We start from the raw sequence: 27,744 nt of genomic DNA on the forward strand, positions 1-27,744 counted from the left end.
ATAGCAAACTAACATGAGATATACTTGGAGGGAATGAGGTTTTCATGGATATTGGGAAGCTGGAAGCAGAGCAATTGTTCAGGGATTTAGTGAACCCCGATTTCTTCCATAGATCAGATGTGGCCAGGATGATGATAGATTTGCCATTAGCCCTGGAGGAAAATGAAAACTTAAAAGGAAGCATCAAGTGCAAAGACTGTTGTTGAATATAATGTAAGCCTCAACTCGAAAAGCATCTTGGAAAATCAGAATACTGGACTTCTCAGATATGGTAGCAGACTATCTTACCCAGGCAAAATCACTAACAGTTCTTGGTGATCACTCTATTTTTCATAAACCTCTGCCTTTGGTTAAATACAATAAAAAACTCAATCTAATTTTAAATTAGCATATGTGTGTTCCCTGAGAGGAATGAGGACCCAAGAGGGTAGTTACACATCTTAAGTCCACGAGGATAAAGAATCCGTAAGAAAGGAAGGGCAGCATTATTTCCAGTGGCTACAGAAACTGTTGGTGACAGAAAGTGTCAAATCAATGAAGAAGGCTAGCCCACAAACTAGAGGCAAGAGGAACCAAAATCCACAATCTAAATCTGCTCTAGCCTCTGAGGCCTATTTCAGGGCTTATCACACCCCACACCCATCAGTTTGATGTCTGCCACTATAAACTAGATTGGATTCTGTACCTTGACCTTTGCCCAACTACGATGGGTCTCTGGAATAAGAGAAATTGCTCTAAGTTTCAGTCTGAATATACCCTGCAGAGCTGTATCTGGAAAAGATGAAGAACACAGATGAATTAGTGCCCAAGAACAAAGGTGGCAAACTGATGTACGTTGGGGTACCATGCTGGCTTGCCAAGCTAAGCTAACCAGGACTATAATGGAGGCAGCATTCTTAGCTGTTCCATGCTGACTGGAGTCCAGACAGTAACAGACTTCGGTCACCCCCTTCCCCAATCCCAAATGCTTCTTGGTGATTGGAGGGGCAATTATATCACGTTGGTTTTAAACAATGAATAAGTAAGCAGAGCCCTTTTGAGTAAGGGTGTTTTAGTTCTGTAGATACTCTGAAGCTGACCTAAATTAAAAAAAAATATATATATATATATAGTAGATATAGGCAGAGCCCATAGATTCATATGTCATCTCAGCATCAAGAGCATCAGCTTCTTTGCAGAGCTGCCAAGAAGGGGAAATTAGAGGCCAGACCTCTATCAAGAATATCAAGAATGCAGCAGTAACTAGAATCACCTGATGTCAGCAAAACTCTGATAGCTATAGGCTGGGACCCACTGTCACCCTGTAAAAGTATAGTGTCCATGGTATAACATCCATTTAAGTTTTGAAGAGACAGGTTGTTGGGATTACTTTCTGCAACCCAATAAGAGGAAATGTCCCATGCAATATAGAACGAAGAGGGTGGTTTAAATTTGATACTCCTTTGAGCTCAGAAGTGATAGATTCCCAATTGAGAGCAGGCAATAATAAATCAAGAATGGGTGATCTAGGAAGTTGGGAAATTGAGAGAACAAATTTCATAATAAGTCTAATCAAGTTCTAAGGATTTTTCAGATGGAAAAATCTTGCCCCACCAAGGAAAGGAATTTATGCATCAACTTATTTATAGGCATGGCTAATCCAAGTCCCCAATTATTTCCAAGCATATGGAATAATGCATAATGCGGCAAGTGTAAATTTCCCGATTAATGTGGTATAGAGTTGGGATGGAGAAAACAGACTTTTGTCAAGTCCTTACTTCTTTCTTTTTTTTTTTTTTTCTTACTTCTTTCAAACTCAAAGTGTTAAAGCTAAGTTCACACTGGCCTGATTCAATGTTCTTATTTGAAAGGGGCGAAGAAGCAGGACACTCAAAGATAAATTCTTTTCAAAAAGCTCTTTTAAGTCCTGGTCCCCAGAAATGCTGGCAGAAATAAATATACATTTTTTTTAAAAGAAAAAAAAAAGTCCTGTGCCTTTCATGAATTGATTGCATCTCCTGCTTCTGCAAGCTAAGAAGTCATAATCCTCTGCAATCACAGATTGTTTGAAGCCAATAAACCAAAGGTGATGACCTTGCTAATACATCCCAGCAGGAGGAAGAAATAAAGCCGTGCTGAGGAATAACTCTTCATTCAGCACACCATTTCCCTTTGGAAAGAGGAGCATGGAGCCGAAAGTGCCCCAGCTTGATTTATGGAAGAACAGTATTTCAGAAACCTCACCTGAACCAAGAAAAAATGTTTTCTAAAGTTCTCCAATAATGCTGCGTTCATTCCTCTTGTCCTATGACATGCAGGGCAAGCCCCTGCTCCTGGATACCATCTTTGTTGACATGTACAACTCCCCTGGTCTCTGCTCACAGGGAGCCTTCTCTGTCATGATTGCCCCATGTCCTTCTACCTAGAGTTAATTCTCTGGTGACAGCACAGCATGCAGCACTCAGGATCAGGAATTCAAACAGGCCTAACACATATTTGTTTTGAAACAACTCCTGCTAACAGAAGGAAATGCAACCAGGAGACATGAATGGGAATAATTTATCTTCCTTTTACTATCATACCAACTCCTGACACTCATGGAAGCATTGCTATAGACATGTGGCATAACAGTGTCAATCTACATGCTGAAATCAAATTAATATTTGTCACCTCCTTCATGTGCAATGTCAATAAATTATGGCAAGAACAGATATTTGAGTTCAATGACCGAGGGTAGTTAACCTCTGATTATCTGTGATATACAGTATGGGACAAGCTTTACACCAATTAATTAAGCCCACAGGTGATAGCATTTTTTAAAAATCTTCTTTCCCCAAAATATTTGTCCTGGTGCCCCTTTTAATGAAACACATACTATAGGCAAAGAATTGTGCTTGGCACTGGGGATATAAAAGAGAATAAGATGACAGGCAACCTTCCAAATATTCCAAGTAAGGGGAATAAATATACAGAAAGTACTTACAATTCAAAGTAATGTGTTCAAAAAGGAAAACATGTATGACAGTTAAGAGTTGGCACAGGAGCAGTAATTTATTCTCTGTATGAAAGGGAGTGGTCAGGGAAGGGGTCACAGGGAAGAGAGAGTCCCTATGGGGTTCAAAGCCTGGGCCCTAGACCCAGAATGCCTGGATTCATCTCTTCTCTTCATACCCTTCTCATTCATACCCTTATGACTCTGTGTACAAGCTTTCTCATCTATAAAATGGGTATAATAATACCAACTTATAGCATTATTGGAAGAATTAACTTAGTCGATATGTATAAAGCACTCTTACAGAAGTTCTTGGCACATGGTAAATAGCCAGTTTAAAGGGCTATCATTATTATATATTAGATAAATTGAATATAGAAAAAAGTATTTCAAGCAAAGACAACCATAGATATATAAAATCCAATGTTTTTGCTTATTTTGCATTATTTGCTGAGTGTTTAGTAGGTGATACACATTTAACATAATTGTCACCATAATCCTATAAGATAAATACTATTACAACTCCTTTTTTTCTGAGGAGGAAGTGGAGCAGAGAGATTAAGAGACCTCCCCACCCCCTCAGAGCTAGTAAGTGGACAGAGCCTGGATTCATGCCTAGGCATTTCAACGTCCAAGCCCAAGCGCTGACCTGTTTATGGACCAGGCTTCCAAGAGCACTCATTGTCTGGAAGAACATACATACTTGTAGATCACCATGGTTAGACCATATAATGATCATCCTTTATTGAGAATCCTAGTAAATGAAGTGATCAAACTCAAGGAATATGGTTATCCAAAGAGATGGGAGAAGCCAAATACAACATCAATTTAGAATCCAGAAAATTAAAGTCCCAAAGCTAGACTTTTAAATATAAAAGGAACAAATCATTGGTATGGGTTCCGGAGCAAATTATGGGAAGGAAGAAAAAAGTGAACAAAAGAAACTCAACATCATTTCAATATGACATCTTAACTGGTGTCTGTCTCTGTCTCCCTTTTTCTCTCTCTCAACAAAGTTATGACAGTGTCCACCAGATGTGGTTAGTACACAAGCCTTAGGTCTTAGCAGTAAGAGCTGCCTGGAGAAATATCTACCATACCCAGATCAGAGGAGGCTGCTTAGTGTTGCTCAAAGATGTGGAGGTAAGTTGCCACTCACAAATACCTAGGAATATGGGGGACCTGACAAGCAGATCCAGCTGTTCCAAACACACGCAGAAAAATAGCAGCTCCTTCTCCTACAGCGCTGAGTGGATTTCTCAACAATACCTTTAATAAAAGGCTTTTCTGATAAACTCCTCCTGCTCTGACTACTTCCTTTTCACAAAGTCCCCTGGGGGCTAGATATGTACTAAGTTTAATAACATAAAAAGTCACACTCCTCTGGATATTATTTCTTAAGTGTTCTGTAAGCTTTTAACACTCTTGGATTGGGGGTCCTGCTGTTCCACTCTTTGTCCTCCTCCCAGCCCCCAGCTTCATCTACCTCTGTAACCTCCTCAGCTCCCTCACCCTGTTGTCTTTCTTCAGCATCTCTCAGGAACTACATAACCAACTGCCTTCTTGAGTATTACACAGGGCTCACTGCAGAGAAAGCACAGTGGGGATCTAAGCATGCCCAGCATTGCATCTGCAGGCCCCTGAGCCATCCTGCCTCATGCCTCCTTGGCACCTCTTCCAAATTCTCGGTCCTCTTCTCAAGTCTGTTTCTCACTCACCATAAACCCAAATGTCAGGAACCAGGAGTTAACCTGGTCTCCCAGGGATCCCTGGGTGGCGCAGCAGTTTGGCGCCTGCCTTTGGCCCAGGGCGCAATCCTGGAGACCCAGGATCGAATCCCACATCGGGCTCCCGGTGCATGGAGCCTGCTTCTCCCTCTGCCTGTGTCTCTGCCTCTCTCTCTCTCTGTGACTATCATAAATAAATAAAAATTAAAAAAAATTAAAAAAAAAACCTGGTCTCCCAGGAAAACTGATCTATGTGTGTCCCACTCTGGCCTCCTTGCTTAGTAAAAGAAATGCTCCCCCTGTGCTCACCCCTCAGTCCATCCTGATCTACCATGGCTAGATAATCCCCCTTATAAGCTCCCAACACATATCTTTTCTGCCACTCAACCTTCTACCAATTTGATTCATTCTGAGATTTTTTTTTTTTTTTTACGTTTTCAACATCTTTCCACTGATTTATTCTCCCATAAAACATAGCCAGGGGTGCCCTCTCTCTAAGAAAGGAAGATATTTCTTTAGTCTATGACCTCCTTTATGGAAAATTATGTTTCTTCCTTTATTTCTCTTCACGGCTTCTTCCTTGGAAGAGTTGTTTCCATAACCTTTTCTCATTCACCAGTTATAGGTGCTCAGTAGACATCAATAGAACAGGTGTATGCAGTACGTGACCTCATCATCTACTATCTATCCAAGACAACAGCTGGAAAGTCATTGTAGAAATGTCTCTTCCTTTCACCTTCTCACTCATCCAACTGGTCCTGTTCATTTTCATTTTATAAGATTTCTTAGAATCACTGCCCCAACGACATCCCATACTCTTATTTCTTCGTGCCTTCTGCCAAAAGACAGGTCCTTTCCGTGTCTTACTTTACTGACTACTAGCCTCATTGGTCACCAGTCTTGCTCTTTCCAACTGAATCCTTAATATGATACTATGATATTTTTTTTTCCTAAAAGTCACATTTCATCGAGTCTTTCCCTTGCTTTAAACTTTCAATGATACATTACTTCCTCTGGGATAAATGTTAGAATACCTAGCACAGATGAATTTGAAATGACCCATTTCTATTTTTCCAATATCATCTCCAAATAACTCCATCCATACACAGACTATACTGTGATCTTGTGTAGTCTACTTAAGATGCCTTGTCACCAGCATGTAAAGATGCCTGGGATATGGTACACACTCAAAAAATAAATAATTAGCCTCTTTTACTAGCCCGATTACTACTTATTCATCGAGAGTCAGATCAGGTACCCTTTCTGAAGTTTTCCCTTCCGCAGCCCAGAGTATGCGGTGCCTCTCTTATGGTCCTTGACACATTAATCTCTCATTTATTTATCTGTCTCGTCCACCAGACTGTGAGTTGCTTACGGGTGACAATCAGATCTCATTCATATCTGGATTCACACTATTTAGCAGGATTCCAGGTTTGTACTTATTTATACATTCAGTTAACTTGACGAATCTCTCTTAAATGGCAGTTTGCCAGGCACTTTCCTGAGCACTTGAGATAAAACAGAATGTGGAAAAGATAAAGTCTCTGCCCTCAGGGAGCTTATATTCTGGCAATGGGCATTAGATAATAGACAAGTAATAAAATCATTACAGGGCACTACATGTACTGAAAGAAATACACAAAGATGTGTGGTAGACAAAAACAAGGGCCTTCTTTTAAATAAGATGGATATAAATAGCTTATTAGAAATAAGGTGGTATTTAGGCTGAGATCTGAAATATGAGTTGTGTTGCCTGAGTGAGACTATAGGTTGCTACATATGATAATTAAACTGTGCATCTTCTGAACTTATTTGTGTCCAGAATAGAGTTCCGTACTCAAACACTGGACTAAAATGAGAATTAACATTCTAAGTACTTCCTGTGTCTATAACTAGCTTTGATATTGGAATGTTAGTTGCTCTGCTTTCTCTAGTAAAAATTTCTTGTTTCCTGGGCTCATAATGAGAAAGTTACGAGAATATCGGGGCAATGATTGCTTTTCAGTGTATCCAATCCATTACTTGCTAAAAAGAGAAATGAAGGACTCAGTAGAGAACCAACCATTGAGACAAATGAAGAGTGCAGAGGTCCAGCCCGAGGCCCGACCCTCACAGAGATCTCAGGGAGGTCTAGAGTCTATAGGCAGAATGTAGCCTGATCCTTGCAGAAACGGCCTCCATGTGGGTATTCCAGAAGATTTTGTCAGAATTGAGGAGGCCAACAAGCATTCATGGTCCTTTATGGACATAACCAGGTTTCCAAAGTTGAATCTGGGCTTTTCCCACTTGGCACTGGCTGTTCTTACTCCTTGATCGAGTGTGATGGCATTTCACAAGATCATGCACCACATTATTCAAAACAGTATCTCCCATGTGGATGACGTGAGGTTAACTAGACTGTTTATATCCTTAGTTTTGTAGGTGACTGAATGCTAAATTTTGTAGCAATGCACCTTTCAAAGCAGGGACTAACAACCTGTCCCAAGCTGCTCTTTGCTGTTCCCCTGGATGAGGAGGGGGAAGGCAAGAGGGGACCAGCCAAGGTGTATCCACCACAGGGCTGGCACGGTCACAGACTTCAGGTCAGCTTCTATCAGCCTGAACCCCAGGAGGCTCTCCAGGGAGCACTGTTTGCTGCCAACCCCACACAGACACTGCCTCTAGGCACCCACACTAAGAACCTTCTCTCCACAGAGACTCCACGGGAAAGCCTCTCTTGATAATTGCTATGTGTCCCACCCAAGAAGAAATAAAGCTGCTCCTGTGACAAGGAGACAAGGCTGGGTCCCAGAGTGGAATCAAACAGAAAGCCTAACCATTCTCACTACCTTACACATGCTCCTTGTCCCCAAAAAGCAGGTACTACTGTTTGAAAAGCTCGTAATTTGGAGATGTGCTCAGACACTTGCTTGTGTTTCACCTCAATCTGAAATGGTATGCTGGATCTGAAGAGAAGAAAGCCGTATCAGCCAAGCTCTCCGAGGACGAGGCACTTCAGGCTGCCTGTCCCTTTGAGACTATCCTTTCTGTTCCTTCCAGAATTGCCTAGGGCTTTCTCACCAGCTAAGTCTCCCTCAGCAAAGTGCTGATTACCCCAGAACTAGAGGGGGAAAAAAATGAATATATATCTTCTCAGAGATACTGTATCTAGATTTTGACATTTTATTTATCCCAACCTTTAAGCTTATCTTGCTCCAATATGGTAAAACCACCAGCAATCCCAACCCTCAAAGCTTAATCCACCGTAAAGTGGAGAAGATTCTCAGAGCTGTAGTTAACTGTTCTGTGTCAGACCATTCCCCTTTCCTCTCAGTTTGAGTTCCTGAGTGAACAACCACACAAAACAAAACAAAATCAACAACTTGCTCCAAGATTAAAGGTATAATCAATGACAAGAACAACTGGGAGCAAAATCTCATTAATTTAGTGCAGCAGCATCTCACCCTGTCATCCAAGGCTTGTTGATCCAGCAAGGTGTAAAGCCCTAGGACATCACTGCAAGGTCAGCTGCCTCTTGGCCTGGTTCCTATCCCGACACTCTGAGGCATTTGCCACTTGACCTCTTCTCACAGTTCAGTGGGAAAAACTTGGAAAGAATAAGGACTCATTTAAAAAGTGTTTGCATCTATTTGTTGGACAAGAAGCCATTTCTCTGTTACCCAGTATTTTTCTGGGATAGTAAGAAGCTGCTCAGAATGTCACAGTGCTTTGAAAACTCTATTTATTTTGTATACTTATGATTAAAGTTTTGTTTGCTTAGGGACGCCTGGGTGGTTCAGTGGTTGAGCATCTGCCTTCAGCTCAGGTCATGATTCCAGAGTCCAGGGATCAAGAGTCTCTCATCAGGCTCCCCGCATGCAGCCTGCTTCTCCCTCTGCCTATCTCTCCGCCCCTCTTTCTGTGTCTCTCTGAATAAATAAATGAAAATCTTTTAAAAAATGTCGTAAAATTTTTTGTTTGCTTATTTGCTCAGGTCCAAAAAGAGTCACTGGAAGGCAGATGGGACTCCAGAAGATAGGTAAGTGGTGAAATGGCTGAAGTTTATTAACTAACAGCCCCGTAAGTGTGCGGACTATTATTTACTAATTGTATGACCTTGAGCACACCATAAAAATGAAGCAAGAAGATGCATTACTATACGTGCGGCACTTAACTGTGTGCCTGCCACATAGTGACCGCTCAATAAAAGTTAGTTTTTATTAATGTTGTCATCATCATCATTATCAGCAGAATCATCACCGTTATCATTAAACCAGAAAGGTTTAAGGTTTTAAATTTAAACCTTTAAGGATTTAAAGTCTAGTTGAGGAGAGAAAATATACACATGAGCAAAGTAAAGAAGCAACACTTATCTCGCATCTTTATTACACTTACGGCTGTATGACAGTTTGTCTGTTTATGTAAGATTTATCTTCTTCTGGGATCTAGCAGCTCCAGGTGGCTGCAAAGCTCCCGCTCCCAAACAATTATAGAAGGCATGTTACATACAAGTACACTTATCTCTCACCTGAACTGTCCACAGGTCTTCACCCTCTCTAGACAATGAACACTGCACTCTTGATCTATGTACACCCCACGTTCTCCTCCCTGGACCAGAACAATCTAAGACCTAAAGGAGTTCATCAATACATCTTTGCTGAAGAAATGAGTAAGAAAGAATAGGACATTATAGTATTCACTGGTCTGTTCAAAAACAGATGCTTACCGAACATCTTCTGTGGGCTAAGTCTAGTGCTCTGTGCTGGGGATGTAATGAGAATACCTGAAACCTGGCTGGTCCCCAATTTTTAGCAGGGTTTCTGAGAAGAAAATAAGAGCTGACACAGGAGAAAATGAGTCTACCCTTGGCACTAGTTTTCTCGAAGCAGGGCTAACCCAGACCTCTCCCTTTCCTCTTCTGTATTAACACCCCCCAAAGAGATCCCCTAAGGACCAAACATGGCATCATGAGCCACCCTAAAATGCAAGCCCTGTCAAAGCATTTATGAAGCATTCTGAATATTTCTCTTTCTCCTTCCCTCTTTTCTTTTCTAAATTATATTCTCATTAAGGCATGGGTTCCTCTATCAAAGCATTAAAATGATAGTTCTAATGATAGAAAGCACCCACAGTAATTATTTGCCACAAATGACACGTGTAACATAGGACATATACAACACAATTGTGGATATATCAAAGAACTAAATACATGTAGGTATATTATATGTGCATACATGTATGCATGTGTGTGTGTGTATGCATATTTATGTGTATATATCCTCCATCGAAATCCATCTGAAGACTGAAGGGTCCTCAGATCATTCCTGCCACACTCTCCTCAACTTAATAGCCGAGGGATGTTGCTCCTTCAGAAGAAAGTCCTGGTATTACTGGAGTGTGATGCTATTTTTAGTTTATTAACTCTCCCCCTTAAGATGAGAAAAGAACATTCTCCCTAGGCTGGGGCACCGTCACAGTGCCCCACGAGAGGTACAGGAGCAGTCTAGGGCATGCTGCACCTCGGTCCCCGGGGCATGCCCTTCCCGCTGCTCAGGCTGAGACGTACGGCTGCTAATAGCCTCTGTCCCATTGAAACAGAATTGCCTATCTTTTAATTTTCTAATATGCCGACTACACTTTACACAGCAGATGCGCTGCGGAATAAAAGCTGGCTTTGACTTTCATGTATGTACATACATTAAAGAAATCTATCAAAAAAGCATAAGCTTACTCAGAGTCACAGAGAATCTGATGAAGGGGTCCTGAGTTTAAACAGAGCAAGTGTCAAGCCCTTCATGCATTAAAGAATCACACTTTGTGAGGCTCCTACCAAACTTCCCACACTTTAATTTAGTTACATCATTTCCTTGGGGTAGAAACTGCATAATTGACCTTCTGGTAGGGGGAGGAGTTCAATAATTTAAACACCTCCCAACAAGCACAGAACAGGGTTCCATCCTTTTCTTTGTTCTGCTGGGGTTTTCCTAAAGCACATTAACAATTTATTTGGGGCTTCTTATACACAGTGGGAAGCCTAATGGAAAAGCGCCATCAGGTTAAAACAAAATTTAACACACAATCCTTTTGCAGGGTAGATTCCTTTAGGGTGTGGAGTCCATGACCCTCCTCTGGGTGACAAGTGCATGGCCCTAGGGGGACATGGCCTTGCAACCAAATTGCTACTATTTTGCAACCAAATTGCAACCAAATTGCTCTTATCTAGAGCCAGTGCAGTTACTCCTCCACCCCCACCCCTACCACGAGTCACTGTTCTCTGTAGCAGGGATATACCTCTGACACAAAGGGCAGACTGAGGTCTTTCTCTCTAGACATTAGCCTGAGGGCCCACAGCTAATCACTCCCGGTCATATTAACTGACAGGTGAGGAAGATCCCCTGATCTCATGAGGAGGACAGCAGCTGGCTTGTGTCTGCCCAGACACTACTCCCAGCTTCTCTGTTATTAGTATAACCTCTCCCACTTAGTCTGCACACACAAGTGTGGGGTGATTGATCAGAAGCAATATTCAACATATTTAAACCACTGCTATTACCAGGGCACTGACCGATCAGACTCTGGACTGGATACCAACTCAGTGATCACTGAATATTACCCGTTGGGTCATCTCCATCCTCTCCCTGGCTCAGGGATTGTCACAAGATCCTGGCCTCATCAACCAAGCCCCTTCTGTGCTTGAGGTTGGTTTGGGTGTGGACACATGATGTAGGGTTGGCAAAGATCCCATCAGGATGAGACCAATAAAGCAGATGTTCAGAAACAGAAACAACGGAACATATAGTCCCCAAGAACAAAAGGAGAGAATAGCTGCCTGGATTTCTGAGGACCTTCCTGTCCCTAGTTTCAGCCCAACTGCACATTTGCGCTGGTGTTCAATGAGTTAGCCTGATCCTAAAGGATCTATAGCATTCATCTGAAAAAGAATTTATTGCACAGCCTAAATGTGTGAGGTAATACAGTGTGAATCCCAGAGACAAGGGCATGTATGCAAGTGTGTTTGTACACCTGTGTGCCAGTGAGCTGAGGGCCAGGAAGGGAAGCCGTGGAAAAGCTACAGGGGTAGGGTGCTTGGGCACCACAAACCCAGAGGTGGTGTAGATATCCTTTCTGCAAAGACACCTTCATTCTTTTGCTTCTGCTCCAATAAGCTCACAGATCAGTGAGAACTGCAGGTACCAAAATGCATAAAGACAACTTGAACAGTTTAGCAAAAAGACCTGTGGCCCAAACAAGGAGTCTATAAGAGAAGTAAGGATCTGGCCTGCCTGGAGATAAACCCCAACCCATGACTAAGGGGAACAGCAAACAGATGAGGTGATGACAACACAGACCCAAAAATCTTTGCCTCCAGGAAAAAGGGAGTGTGAACCAGCAGTCATGGGTGTCATGTTTAAGTAACACAGGAATCGTTAGCTCACTTTATCTACATACCTCCAAAGCGAGCTCTCAGTGATGCTCCCCAGGTTATAGTCATAGAGCTTTGTCAAAATGAGAATCACCTGAAGGCAAAAGAAGAAATCATGGTTAGTCTCAAACAATTATACAATCTCATAGAACTGAAATGGCCCAAGGGAGGACTTAGGACTCCTTTAATGGGTGCTTAACGTAACTGAATTAATTGTTAGGGCATCACTTACACTGACTGGAGACGGGTTTGCTAGTGCCTTCCTCTGCACGCTCAGGCCTGATCCTCTCCCCAACTTTCTCCCTCTGTCCTCCAGGAAGAGTTACCTGCCTATCCAGGCATTCCTAACCCTGGAGGGCTTAAGGCTTTTGGCAAAGGCTAGCAGAGCTGTCAAATATGCACCCTGTAAAGGAACCCCTGAGCAGATGGTCAGGAGAGAGGAAGGTCAGTGACGTAGGTCCCAGCCCTAGTAGCTGTGACACACTGGGCAGGTTGCTTACCTTCTCTGAACCTCAATTTCCCCACCTATTAAGAGGGCAGGGGCAGTAAATGCTATCACCCAAGAAAGGCTTGCTGTAAGAAGTTAAAATAGGTAATAAATGCTCTTTGCATGGGGTTCTTACATGTCAGTCCCTTCCCTTTCTTCTCCTTTGTAGGCTTTATCAGTTTCTTTTGATTCTCCAATTTCTGGGAAGGCCACTGGATGGAATCCAGAGGCTTCCAGGAGGGCCCAGCAAGAACATTTCAATAGGAACATATTTATGTTTTACGGGTTCCTGAAGCTTACAGTTTGGGGAACCCTCTGTAAGGAACAGAATATAAACACACCAATTCAAATGTTTAAGACAGGTCCCAGGACACTGACACTTCAGCTTCATTAGCTTCACAGCAAACCCTTTTCTGATTTGACCCCATTGCTATTCTCAAGATCACTCAGAGGAACTCTAACTATGTAGTTCCTTCTCTCAGCATTCAATTCAACACTCCTTGAACATTTACTGGGAACCCAGTATTTCGCCTGATGCCCGAGGAGAACATAACTACAGATGAGGCCTGGTAGTCTATGATCCAGTTAGGACAGGACAAGCTCATCAAAGAAAATCTAGGCTGACAGACAGCTGATCTAGCTCTCTTCAGTCCCGCGGACACTCATGCCCACCATGGCAGCTTGAAAAGGCTGCTTCCTCCAGCAATTGCAGTGATGACCAGGGTCCCCGTTCCCTGGAGTGCATGAGCACCAGGACACTTGGGAAGATTCCACAGAGGAGTATGTTCCTACCCAGTGAGTTCTCATCCCTCACTCACTCTTCTTATGTAAGGACAAAAACTTAATAGGTCTGCTCTGTTTTCCGTTGAGATTTCTATTTCTCTCCTGCCTCACATAACCGAGGACATTTGGCCCAGTCTTGCTGTTTCCAACTCAGCAGAAAAATGTTGACATCGACTTCCAGGATTTTCCCTGAAGGCCAAGGGATCAGTTCTAGTCACAGTGAGCACAGAACATTGTAACCTTGAATTCCAAGGCAGCAAGCTGCCAAGGAGTACGGAGCCCTTCCAAGTTCCACTCTGCTAGCACAGGGCTAGATTTACTGAAGGCACAAGCATCAATGAGCTGATTCCAAACACTTCTTTCACAGCAAGCAAACTGGAACTGCACAACCTCAGGTTTGTCCCAAGTTCAAAGGAATTAAGAACTAAGGTAACCCAAAGACAGGCAGAGATCTGAGGACCTGTGTTCTAAGGCCACCCCTCTCCTGAAACACCGTGCAGGCCTTCCTCAAGGACCTGTTCAAAACTTGCTTCTTTAGCAAAATGTGAGCATGTGTGAGGTACTGGGCACCCTACAGGTGCATCAGATGGTGCACCTGTGGTGGGTGCATATGCTTAACAGGTCTGCGTGCCAATTAAGTCACTCTAAGTGCTAAATTTCAATCACCGCCATCCCAGGATCGCTGATCAGTGACAGCGGGGTGGCTGTTTGTTGGAAGACACAAAGTGACGTTGCCACTCTACCTTGGTATGATTTTGCCAAATAGACCTATAAATCCCCCACCAAGAAAATGGGGGTGTGGGCAGAAAGCATTTCTCGGTAGTAGCTCTCTTGATACAATACAGCAGTAAACTCAATAATGGAGTTCAGCTGGGCATAGGCGGCATCTCCCATCCATCTGATGAGAGAATTCAGAAGAGCCCAGGAGAAGGAACCCATTAACCCAGTAGGTAATGGTCTGGAGCCCGTCGCGTGCGCGTGTACACACACACACACACACACACACACACACACACACGCACACATTGTTTAAGCAATTCTCAGGCAGGTGGGCAGGGAGGTAAAAATCCACTCCCTGACTCTTCTCCAGGGGCTAGTAAAATGAAAATGCCACTGATACACTCAGGCAGTTTATCAATACTGCACCAGAAGAGGTGTCCTTTCTGGCATTCCAAAGTATATCTGCTTGAATCAATCTCATCTTCTGTTTTCAGAATGAGAGCAAGAAAGAAGGGAGGACCGCTAACCTTTAGTTATGTCTCCAATCGATTCCTTGCAATCTCTCTCACCTTCTTTTTTCCCCTCACTGTCTATGTGCATTATTTACCCCCACTCCGGGATAGTGATGCCTCATCGTATTAGAGCTGGTTTGTTGTCGTCTCTTGGCTTTTCTGTCCTGGTTAATTAGCAATACTATATAATAGAATTAGTACCCGTTAAAGGCCCATGACCCAAACTACCAGTATCAGATGAGAAAAAGGAGAGAATGCAATTGCCTCCCTATTCAGGTCCCATTGTCTACTATTTTTGTGCATTTTTCAAATTTAAAATATAAGTGAAACTTTTTCATCAAGTGAAATGTTATATGTAGTTAAAATACATAAATAGCAATTTATTTTTATTCATTCAGTAAATAATTTCCATGTATAGATTTAATTCTATGAGCCCAACTGCACAGAATTTAATTATAAATCCAATCAATGAGAGCAAGGCTGTTTTGATGCATACACACACAAAATGGAATACTCATCAGCATCTTGTTTCTTTCTATGCCTCATTTTCATTACATAGTACCAAAATATCCCTGATTCCAAACAGTAACTGATGACCACTCGGTAATAGCTTTTTTACATTCCCTTTTAGATCTTAGGTACTTTCTTTAAATTGCTGTAATCCAAATATCAATGGCTTAACAACCTCTACCTACACTGTGCCAGGACCTCAGCACCATTATTTCTAAGACTTTCCACATGGCTTGTCTGAAGATTCCTCAACTAGTCTGGGAGCCACTGTCACCACATGCCATGTGTCCTCTTCTTTTGCTGTGGCTCTTTCCTGACATATCCACAGCTTACAAAACTACTGTGGGGAATGCCACTTTGTCCATATGTGTAAAGAACATGGTGAAGCTAACCCACCAAGTTGTTATTTTCAAATCATCCATTCTTTAGATGGCAAGAGTGTGCCAGAAACAGTGCCAGGGTCTGTGCAGGGAAGAACGAGGTTCTTCAGGGAAGTGATCACAGGCTTCCTCCCTAGGACTGAGCTAAATTTACACTATCTGGATTCACAAAACTATTACCCCTTTTCCCAGAGTCTTCCAAAGCTCCTACTGAATATTTCCACCAACTCCAGCCTCTCACCCACCCCTCTATACATAGATGCTAAGAAGCCATCACATTAGAAAAATGTGGTATATATATGTGTGTGTGTGTGTGTGTGTGTGTGTGTGTGCGCGCGCGCGCACAGTGGGATGTTATTTAGGCACTAAAAAGAAAATCCTGCCATTTGTGTCAATATGGATGAAGCTGGAGGGCATTTTTCCAGGTGAAATAAGCCAGATAGAAAAAAAAATATGTACTATTTTGTATCACTTATATGCGGAATATAAAACAAATAAAAACTGATTTCACAGAGACAGAATGTAATGGTGGTTGTTAGGGACTGGGAGGGGATTATGGGGAGATGCAGATCAAAGGATCTGAAGTAAAAACTTTCAGTTATAAGAAGTTCTGAGGCTCTAATATACATTAAGGTGACTATAATAATACAATAATGTCCACTGGAAAGTTACTGAAAGATATTAAGCATTCTCACCAAAAAAGTAAATAACCCCCCCCCAAAAAAAAACAGAAAAACAAAAAACCCAAGAGAGACACAGAGAGAGAACTATGTAAGGTGATGGATGTGTTAATTATCTCGATCTTTACAAGCATTACATGATATCTAGATAGATAGATGGATAGATAGATAATCTCAAAGCACTACATTGTCTACTTTAAATATATACAATTATATTTGTCAATTACTCCTCAGTAAAGTTGGAGGGCGGGAAGCAAGTATCACAATGGACCCTAGGCAAGGAAAATGTCAATCCATCTTTCCCCTCATCTAACTCCAACTTCCCTCTGCACTGGGTTACCAAACAAAAGCATTCATGGATGTAAACAGACACCAGTATACAAGTGGCTATTAACAGTGCTCTCTTGCGAAACAGAAAAAGCCAGTCAAAAATATTTTGTTGTAGCAAAACATCAGGACAAGCCTTATTTCCAAGTGTGCATTTGATGGTCTTAACATGACAGCAACCTAAGTTTACGTGTGGGCAATCTTCATTATGGCCAGTATTTGTACATATGACAGCTTTGAAGGTGCCAGCATGTTTTCCTTAATTAACATAAAAATATAATTTAGAGGGGCATGTGGGTGGCTCAGTGGTTAAGCGTCTGCCTTTGGCTCAGGGTGTGATCCTGGATTGTCCCACATCGGGCTCCCTGCTTCTCCCTCTGCCTGTGTCTCTGCCTCTCTGTGTCTCTCATGAATAAATAAATAAAACCTTCATATATATATATATATATATATATATATATATATATATGATTTAGAAACCAAATCCTGAACATTTAAGGAACCCCTAAAACCTGATTTGACACAATATATTTTTGAAAATGTGTATTAATTACTGGACCAACATTTATTCCACATTTCCCAAGTAGAAGGATAGGAATTCTCCTTTCCTTTTCGTAAGGAAGGAACATAGTATACTGACTTTTCCTTTGCTAACTTAAAAAAATGTATCCCAGAGGAAGGGGGATGGAAGGTTGATGGACATCAATATATCTCCCATCCCACCCCCCACCCACTCCCTGAAGAGGATACACATATTCCCCGCCCCGCCCCCCACCATGAGTAGTCTCTCCTAATTCTTTAGTAGCAACTTGGTAGAGGGCTACTGAGGATCTTTCTTAAAGGAGAAACTTGTCTAATAATCTTACTATTCTTCTTAAATGATGAATTTAGGTTAGGGTAACTGTGGCAGAACTTGTGGACATTTAGGGAGACCGGAGTTCTACCAGAACCCTTGGCCTGGCCACTGCCCTTCACCTCATCTCATCTTCTCTGAGAAATCTTAGAAAAACAAGACCTGTCCTTTCATTTTAAAATTATTAATGATTTGCCTCCTTTTTTTCTTTGTGTCCTATTGTAGAAGTAGATTCTAATCCCAAGGAAAACAGAAGTGTGGCCTTGGGCTCTTCAACACTGAGCAGTTTGGACTATAAGATCCTAAAGTCTCCTCTATTCCTGAAAGTCTATAGTTCCAAATCCTGAACAATGCAGATGATGACACAGGCCCTTGTCTATAAAACAAGGCATATTTTTCTGTATTTCTCTCAGTTATTGTTGATTCAGGGCTGGCCTGGGCAGGTGTTTTTGTCATTGTAATACTGAACTCATCCATACTAACATTCATAAATTCTACCTACCTGGGGTGGGCCACAGTCTAGCTTGAATGAGCAATGGCAAAGCCCCAACGATGATGCCAGTAGGTTGGTTCAGGGGCTAAATTTGGCTACCTCCATCTTTTCTCACCAACTTCCAGCATGCCCTGGTGTTTCCTCATTGCCCTATCTCAAATGGCCTCTTCTCTGCTTACTATAGTTGCTTGCAAGAGACCAGTTGGTTAGATATTTTTAAAGATGTGGATAGAAGTGATAAGGCACAAAAAATTATAAGGTCTAAGGAGATCTGGAACAATCTTTCAGGGGACTGAAGAATTGGATACAATGTAAGAGGAGTGTTCAATAGCCAGCAATTTTTTTGTCTTGTTTTGAGTTGTTTTCTTTGCACTCCAGTTTTAGGGAAAAGAAGCAAACTTACAACAGTGGTTTTCCTAAAAATATACACACTCCAGATTGTGTCTTTGGCTCAGAAAGCATTTATTCAACTTTCTAACTTAAATAGAAGTTCTCATTCTTTAGAATAGCCATGAATTCTTTAAGATTTTGATCTAATAAAATCTATGAGCATAAAACAATAAATAGAACTTTAATGATATCACTGATCTCCTGAATCCTAGGGGGGTCATGAATCTAATAATAAGAATCTCCTATAATTCCCAGAAAATGAGAGCTTTCTTCAGAAGAAAGAACATGCAGCTCTAAAATTCTACACATTTAATTCAATAAACATTTATTAAGCCTTCTTAAGAGGCAGGGGTTTAAAAAAAAATCTGTGCTGTGAGGACACAAAGGGAGAATGAGACTCGGTACTGGGCCCTGGAAGCTCACAGTCAAGTAGAGAGGCAGCACTGTACACAGATGGTTACGCTAAGGAAGACAAAGGTTTAAGCCGGAGAAAAGTGTTTAAATCTCTTAGGGAGCATGAAAGAAAAGTATAATCAGGTAGAGATTCTTACAAAAGAAGACCATCGAGACAAATCCCAGAAGACATGTGTGATTCTGATGGTGACAAAAAGCTATAGAGCTGGTTTCCTAAGAGAAGGGAACATGAGGATCATAGTGCAGAGGTGTGAAAGCTCACAGAGCAGTCAGAAGAGACAAAGTCTCTGAGTTTAGCTACGGCTTAAAATATGGGTAAGGACACACAGAGTATCAGGATAGAGAAATACATTTGGCTCTAACTGTGGAGGCCTTAATGATAGGATGGTGGCATGCTCTGCCAAAACAAACAAGCAAACAAACAAAGGCTTTGAAATCAGAAGAAGACCAGACTTTGAGTCTTAGTTTAGCCACCTTATCTGTTAGAATGTCTTTGGCAGCAAGAAACAGGACACTAGAAAGACACAAGAAACAAGATAACTCAAGTAATAAGGGACATATTGTCTCATATAACAAAAGGTCCACAGTCTATGCAGTTCCAGGACTAATAGAGCCTAACAACACTATCACACATCCACATGATGTACATATTTCCTCTCTGAGAGTTTAATACTTAGCTCTGCATACCCTCATGTTTGCAAGGTGGTCATAGCACTTCTCTGTAGCATGTGCAGACACAGCTACACTCAGCACAAAAAAGAAGGACCCCTAGTGTACACCTGCTTTGTGTTTTTAAATTAGAAAGGAAACTTGCCCCAAAGCCCTTCCAATAAGATCTCTATGGCTTCGGGATCCCTGGGTGGCACAGCAGTTTGGCACCTGCCTTTGGCCCAGGGCGCCATCCTGGAGACCCGGGATCGAATCCCACGTCGGGCTCCCGGTGTATGGAGCCTGCTTCTCCCTCTGCCTGTGTCTCTGCCTCTCTCTCTCTCTCTCTCTCTCTCTCTCTGTGACTATCATAAATAATAATAATAATAAAAAAGATCTCTATGGCTTCAATGCCACTATTCAGGCACATGCCCACATCATGGCTTCAGTGAAAGTTGGAAAAACAAGGAGGATAGAAGTCTAGAGATGGACTTGCTGTTTTCTATGGTAAGAGATGGGCTCTGCCAGTAAAGAAAAAGTGGGTAGTGGCTGCTGAGCAACAACTTGTAGTATCTGCCACTGTCTGACCTCAAGTCACTTAAATATTGAAAAGACTTATTAAAAATAAACATAGAAAAGGAGACAATGTTATCTCTCTCCTTAGTCTTTTAGAAATGCAAAAAGCAAACAATAGAAAGTTGAAAAACTCTGTGAAATGTTAAAGTACTCTGTAAATGTAAGTAGTTGTTATTACTAATAACATTTAGCATTTACTGGAGGCCTACTCTGTGAGCCAGGCAAATTTCATTATTAAGGGTATTTCAAGTAATTATCTCTCCCCCCCCCTCTCTTTCTAATGAGGAAATTGAGGAACACAGAGGCTAAGTAATTGAAATTATTCAGCTGGCAAGAGGTGGACAAGTTTAACTCACATTATATATAGACTCTTAACTCACTGTGCTTCATTATCCCCAAGATATGTTGTCCCAATTGAGTATTTCTGCTACTAAAGGCCAGTCAGAACTAGTAAAGGATCCTTACTTTCCGTCCAATTCAAAAGTACTATAGACCTGTTATCCATCAGACATGGTACTGGCCACAGACTCCTCCTTTACTCTGCCTTCTTTCAGACATTCCTTGAAAATGTCTTCCTTATAGGAGATAAACTTGAGTTTTAATTTTTTTTTGAGTTTTAATTTTTTATTGACCTTAGGTCAATGGCATTTTCACTTGTCATTTTCAATTCATTTTAAAAAAACTTTTGAACCTTGGTGAAATCCATCATTAGGGGATGATCCTTCTATTTTTTTTAAAGATTTATTTATTGATTGATTCATGACAGAGAGAGAGAGAGAGAGAGAGGCAGTATGTCTCTGGCAGAGGGAGAAGCAGGCTCCCGGAAGGAGAAGGAGCCTCATCTGTAACTTGATCCCAACCCCGGATTCCAGGATCACACCCTGAGCCAAAGGCAGATGCTCAACCACTGAGCCACTCAGTCCTCTGGATCCTTCCATTTTAATCACAGAAGTAGGTGGCTTACAGATCAGAGACAATGAATGCATGCACATCGAACTGCAGATTTCAACAGAATAGCATATAGAATCTTCATTTTCTGAAGATGTAAGTGAATGTGTAATTGCATTCCATCTGAGTCATCAAAGGGATGAAAAATCAATAATAGCTAAATCGGATTAAGAGACCCCCAGAGGGGAGCTGAAAGGTTGGTATAATGGTGCGTATAACAACCACACATGGACATCTGAAGTCATCAGGCAGAGGTAATCTAGCACACACAAACACAATCTGAAAAGAAAAACCAAAAGAAAAGGTGGGATGAATTTGGGGTGTGAGGCCAGCCAGAAAGCAATCAGCAGATTTTTGCCTCGGGGGAGTCCTTATTCCCAAATGGCCTCCATGTTTTCTAGGAGCCCACACATCATTTAATATAATGTTTATTTATGTAATATCCTCTGGATGACACTGAAATGGTGTGAGTTACACGGCTACTGGACCTCCCCTACTGGACCTATTGGGAACTTAAAAAACCAGATAGCCAACAGTGATGCAGACACAGGGGTATAGGTAGTTGACTCAACGTGAGGCACAAACTGTAGAATATGGAACAGCCCTTTTGGAGAGTAGAATGTTTTTAAGTAAGATTTGCTATATTCTCCCCTGACTCTGTTCCCCCCTAGAGGTCATTTGCAGCTAAGATGTGTGGTGACTGATGGCACATGAGCTGTTGAGCACTGTCCTCTCTAGGCAACTCACATCTCTCTCCCCTTTGTCTGCTGAAAGTCAAGTTCTTCCCTGGTGGTGACTAGCAAAGAAATGCATGTAATAAAAGCCTATTATACTCTCTTTCTAGAGCCATGTCATTATATTTAGAAAAAAAAATCCAATGGACCTAAGTTGTTCTTTGATGCAAGTCTTGAAAAGAGAACTTGTTTTTCTATTCTTCAAGGTGAGGGCCAGTATTAACTTTAAAAAAAAAAAAAAGTCCTCTCTCCAAAATCTGTTAACTTCACAATGTTCAACACTTCAGTCCTACAGATCCTTCTTTCTCCTCCCCCTCTTTTTTTTTTTAAAAGGAAGATAATTCCCAAAGCATATATCCATATCTAGTGGATGTTAACCATTTCATATCCTCCTTCCTCCATTTAAGTTACTTTGCCCTAAATTATACTCTATTTTAACCATCTGCATTATACCAGGGGAGCTGGCGAGATGCTAAATTAAATGATCTTTTTTTTTCCTAGAAAAAGCCTGATACTAGTATCAATATAACCCCCAAAGAGAACCAAGATAAAACGATATCTGAGGAAAATGAATTTTTTTTTATTTTTTTTTGAAATTTATTTATGATAGTCACAGAGAGAGAAAGGCAGAGACACAGGCAGAGGGAGAAGCAGGCTCCATGCACCGGGAGCCCGATGTGGGACTTGATCCCGGGTCTCCGGGATCGCGCCCTGGGCCAAAGGCAGGCGCCAAACCGCTGCGCCACCCAGGGATCCCGGAAAATGAATATTTAAGACAAAACCTCTCTATAGAGGGAAAGTAAGATAGAAAAATCAAACAGACCTGGAGGGATGCCTGGATGGCTCAGCAGTTGACCATCTGCCTTCAGCTCAGGGCGTGATCCCGGGATCCGGGATGGAGTCCTGCATCAGGCTCCCTGCAGGGAGCCTGCTTCTCCCTCTGCCTGTGTCTCTGACTCTCTCTCTCTCTCTCATGAATAAATAAAATCTTAAAAAAATAAAATAAACAGACCTGGAGAGACCTAATGGTAGAGTTTCAAGATATGAAAGCAAATGAGGCTAGGGAGGATGGGGAGAGAATCAAACAACTCAGTGAATTGTTTGGAGAGACATAGTTCAAGGAAACCACATAGAATACCCGGTGCAATTCCACTGTTTCATAAAGAAACAAACCACGTACATGTTCTCCTCATTCCTCTCTATATTACTTAGAAGACACCAGATGGACCATCTCCCTCTGACTTAATCCCAATTTGAATTAGGTCACTTGGTACTTAGTTATAGAAACACAAATAAGGAGTTGTAAAACAGTAGGAAAATATTTCTTGCATTGTCTTCTCTCTGGAAATCTAGAAAACAAAGAGAGGAAACTCCTATGTCTAAGTGAAAGGGGAACAAGCTGAGGTTGGCCAGAGAGGGAGAAGAAATGAAGTTCCCTTTCAACTTCCCTGATACACTCACCTGAGGAATAGAGACCTCAAGGCTTTCAAATCATTCTCTGTCTGAATTATAGACACTATCTAAATATTAAACTCTCCTGATGTGAGAACCCATGCACGAAATGAACACACCATTAAGCAGCAAACTGTGTGTTAATGATGAGGGTCCCTTCTGTTCTTATGCTTTCTTCTATTAAGCTTCAATACAAAGAAATGAACCAAGTCATTCCTTTTTTACTTTTGCATATTGGTTTTTATGTTGTTATTAGTAGATCTGAAGAGGTTAACTCAATTTTTTTTTTTTGGTTAACTCAATTTTTAAAAATATTCTTTTCTAAGGTTAACACAACGTACCAACAGGAAGCTAATAAATAAAGATATGCATCTTATGGTGATCCAAGTGTCAGAAGATGAACCTCAATAAAAATGGAATTAAAAAAATGATAATACAGGCTTTAGTTTTTTCTTCATTTTTTCTTCTCATTTGCCATATAGCGAAACTAACAAAAACAAGAATAAAAAATCAGGGACAGTTAATACGGTAAGTTCAAGTATTTTCCTTTACCTTGGGCAAATCATAAGATGAATCAGGGAGGAAGAGGAACATTTTACTCTCTTTTAAAATGATAAATAAATTAGCAATAACAACTGACCTCTATTAACAGATCTTTCGTTCGCCTTGTCTGAGTGTTAAGGTGTGATGGGACACAATTTGCCCAAGAGGAAATTCAAAGCTTAAAAAAGCTGGCTTGAAAGTGAAATTTAAATAACATCTTGAAATCCCAAGTAAAATCTATTAATAAATAATAAAGGTTTCTGTCTGAGGAAAGAATCCTATAGAAGTTAAATGATTCTTATGCATTTCTTGTCATTTAATCACAGAACCCAAATGCTTCTATATGACTCTAGTTCTAATTCTCTACAATGGCATCTAGATGACTGGTGGGTGGTTTGTAAAAATATTTAGCATTTTTTCACTCTTTTAAAGGAATCTTAAGACAAAATTGGAAAGGACTACAAAGATCATGTAACTCTAACCACTTCATCTGACAAATGGTAGAGGTTATACTTTTGGAAGAATCTGTTCTTGAATAAGGAGCTTCTGAGAGTAAGGAATAATCTTAACATACCATATGCTGACTCGGAGCATGAAGCAGGAGTTCCTATGTACAGAAGGAAGGACTGCGGTGGGGGCTGAGGGTGAGAGTTGCAAGAGGTCAACTGAGGACTACAACCAGTAGCATCAGGCCTAGACTACAGTTTTTTGAGGATGAAAGTCATAGAATTTTAGGGCCTCTCTTCAAGATACAGAATAAAAAATCATGAATAAAATGAGGTTTAACAGTGAACATTTATGAGAATGACAAATTAGCTCACAACAAATTACTAGTGCCTTAAAAACTCTCATACTTTTCTTCTAAGATACCTTTAGGCAGTGTGGCAAAAATGAGAAGATAGAAATGTTTTCTGATTGCAACCTACATTTTCCTCTGCACCTGAAACCATCTATGACTCCCCCAAATGTCCAGCATGCGCTGGAGCCCATGCCTGGGCAAGCTCTCAATCCTGAGCTTCATCAGCTTCACTATAAAGCCACCTTTGAATGGGATTCTAAATTATATGCTCATTAAGCCCTTTGCAATGGAACTATCCATTTCAGCAGTCCTGGGCTATAAATTCAGAGACAGACCTACATCTGAACTCTGTGACACCGAGAAAGCCAATGCACCTCTTCGGGCCTCAGTCTCCTCCGTGGTTACACTACACATTTGTAAGGCCTCATCCCATTATGATACCATCCAACGCCAAATACTTCAGTCTACTCTATCTTCAGTATTGACAAGCTTAGTAAATGCTATTGTCATTGCTCAAGCTAGAGCTCTGAGTCTTCCTTGACTCTATCCCCCAGGTCTTCTCCCCAAACCTAATCAGTCATTAAGCCTTACAAACCTTTTTCATTAATCTCATCACAACTGTTCTGGCCTACTGCACTGCCTCTGACATTGCCACCAGCCTCTTGTTTGCTTCCCTCAAGCTACGCTCTGTACAGCTACCACTATACTTTTTAAAAAGCAATATTATTTTTCCTCACTCTTCAAAACATCTATATGTCCTCCCATTGATTTTAAGTTTAAATTTCATAATCTGACCTATAAGGCCAGATGCGATATGGCTCCTACATGCACATTCAAATCACTCTCCTTCCAATACTCCTTTATTCTCACAACTGCGTGTAAACCCAGACATAACATTCTCTTGCTGACCTAAAGATCTTCAATACTTGTTAATGGTCTAACTGACTGTAGTTATATTGATGATGGACTTTTCCAGGCATAAACAACATGTTCCAGTTACATGAGCAATTATTGTAGCAAGTGTCTAGAATAGAGTGGGATCAAAAATCTGAGTAATTGGGCAGCCCCGGTGGCTCAGCGGTTTAGCGCCTGCCTTCAGCCCAGGGCCTGATCCTGGAAGCCTGGGATCGAGTCCCACGTCAGGCTCCCTGCATGGAGCCTGCTTCTCCCTCTGCCTGTGTCTCTGCCTCTCTCTGTCTCTCTCTCTCATGAATAAATAAAAAATATTTTTTAAAAAATATGAGTAATTGTAACACAAGAGCATTGCTATTTTATGAAATTCTAATCTTAGGAATGATATTCCAAACACTTTGGATTTCCTCTTGGAAATTTAGGCTGATTAAGGGATTAAAGGCTATAGACAATTCAACGCTGCCGTCTGTCTTTTGGGAGGGCTTGGTAGTTGTAAAATGTGCCTATGCACCAATCTAAAGATTTACTGATTTTTCTTTCCTTTCATTCAAAAGTGTTAGCTTTCATGCACAGATGTGCATGATACCTAAAAGTTGGCCAGGAACTATAGAGGCCTACTTCCCATTCTGAGTTTTTTCTATTCAGAAATGGACAGCTCTGGATAAGTACAAATATATCAGGGTGGACATTTGGGATCAAAGTCTAAATTCCAGATCTTTCAACTATTTCCTACAGGACACTTAAAATTGCTTCCTCCGTACCATGGGACAAAGCCAAATCAAGTCTGTATGGATGGGGACCTAAAGTTAGAAATTGAGAGGGCTAGATTCTGGTTACAGAGCCAATTTTAATTACTTGTATGCTTAGTCAGGTTACCACTTTTGCCTCCTTTTCCTATTGAATACGATTGATAACATTAGAATTCCATTTCTAACTGGATTATCAACAGCAGTCTACTTTATGGGATACTCCTAAAAAATGTTTTTGTCACTCTAAGCATTTTGAATAATATGATCCTATGTATATCCTTTTTAAAAAGATTTATTTTATTTATTTTTTAAAGTTAATCCTTTTTTTAAAGATTTTATTTATTTATTCATGAGACACACACAGAAAGAGAGAGAGAGAGAGAGGCAGAGACACAGGCAGAGGGAGAAGCAGGCTCCATGCAGGGAGCCTGACGTGGGACTCGATCCCGGGTCTCCAGAATCAGGCCCTGGGTCAAAGGTGGCACTAAACCGCTGAGCCACCCGGGCTGCCCCAGATTTATTTATTTTAGAGAGAAAGAGCAAGCACGAATGCACTTGAGTGGGGGAGGTGCCGGGATGGGGAGAGTCTTCAAGCAGATTCTGAGCACAGAGCCTGGTGTAGGGACAATGAGATCATGATCTGAGTCAAAACTGAGAGTCTGCTGCTTAACCAACTGAGCCACTCAGGCACCCCAGTCTATGTACATTCTTAACTATCCTATGAGGCCTGAAGCCAATCCCCCCCCTTTTTTTTGGCTATTTCAGATGGCAAAAGAGAGTTTAAGGAATTTGTCCGATATCATCAGCTAGCACATAAGTGTGAGGTTGGTATTTGAATCCAAATAAACTTACACCAGAGTTTAGGTGCTTAACCACCATGCTACATGGCCTCTTTGGAAAATAAAAAACAGAGCTTTATAGAGTTTCAGAGTATACTTCTTGCTTTCAATCAGCCTGCTGCCAAGCTCTATCTATCTATCTATCTATCTATCTATCTATCTATCTATCTAGTTGTTTATCCAGGCACTGGCCACAATCCATATTTGTTTTTCTAAATGCTACTGGGAATGCAAAAAGAAAAAACAGATAACCTGCCCTCCTTGTACTGTAGCTGAGAAGGCACTCATGGATCTGAATGCTTTAGAAAGGTAGTACTGTGGGAATAAAGAGAAGGGAGCAATCCCTAGCTGGATATAAATGCTATCTTTTCAAGTTTTTACAATAAGCCAGCTGCTTAACGAACACAGTATGTCATTTAATTCATTTCACAATGGTGGGTGATAGTATTTGTGACTCCCACACAGGAAATGGGATGGCCTGGGGCATGGGTCACACACATGAAAACTTAGATCATCTTGGCTTCTGATCTGGAGCTTGCTTAAGGGGCTGGCCGAGTTAGCATTTCCACCATCCGGTGCTGAGGGGTCATCTCTGTGTCTCTCCTGCTGAGACCTCAGTGGACTCCACAGGCCAGTGACCCAAATCTCTCCTCACCCACCAGCAGGTATAAAACATGGAGGGGTCATGGTCAGAAAAGAGGAGAGAAACTTCCCAAGAATCTACAAGATCATTTCTCTGCCCCCTCTGCTAATGAAGGAAACTGAGTCACTCAAAAGTCCCCAGCTCAAACACGGGCAACAAGGCTTCAGTAAAAAAAAAAAAAAGGTAAAAAAGACTAGAAAAGAATTTTATCTCTGTCCCACGTGGGAGCTCAGTTGCAAAAATGGATTAGTA

At 41.3% G+C, this 27,744-nt stretch overlaps 1 protein-coding gene across 1 annotated transcript in view; it reads right to left on the reverse strand.

Annotated features, from left to right (window-relative positions):
• Positions 1 to 27,744, reverse strand: part of SORCS1 (sortilin related VPS10 domain containing receptor 1) — a 495,004-nt gene that overhangs the window by 297,758 nt on the left and 169,502 nt on the right. The window contains 1 exon segment of the mRNA XM_055300554.1: positions 12,127 to 12,194. Coding sequence (XP_055156529.1) covers positions 12,127 to 12,194 — 68 coding nt within the window.

Source organism: Nyctereutes procyonoides, unplaced genomic scaffold (assembly GCF_905146905.1).
Source record: "Nyctereutes procyonoides isolate TBG_1078 unplaced genomic scaffold, NYPRO_anot_genome, whole genome shotgun sequence".
NCBI lineage: Eukaryota > Metazoa > Chordata > Mammalia > Carnivora > Canidae > Nyctereutes > Nyctereutes procyonoides.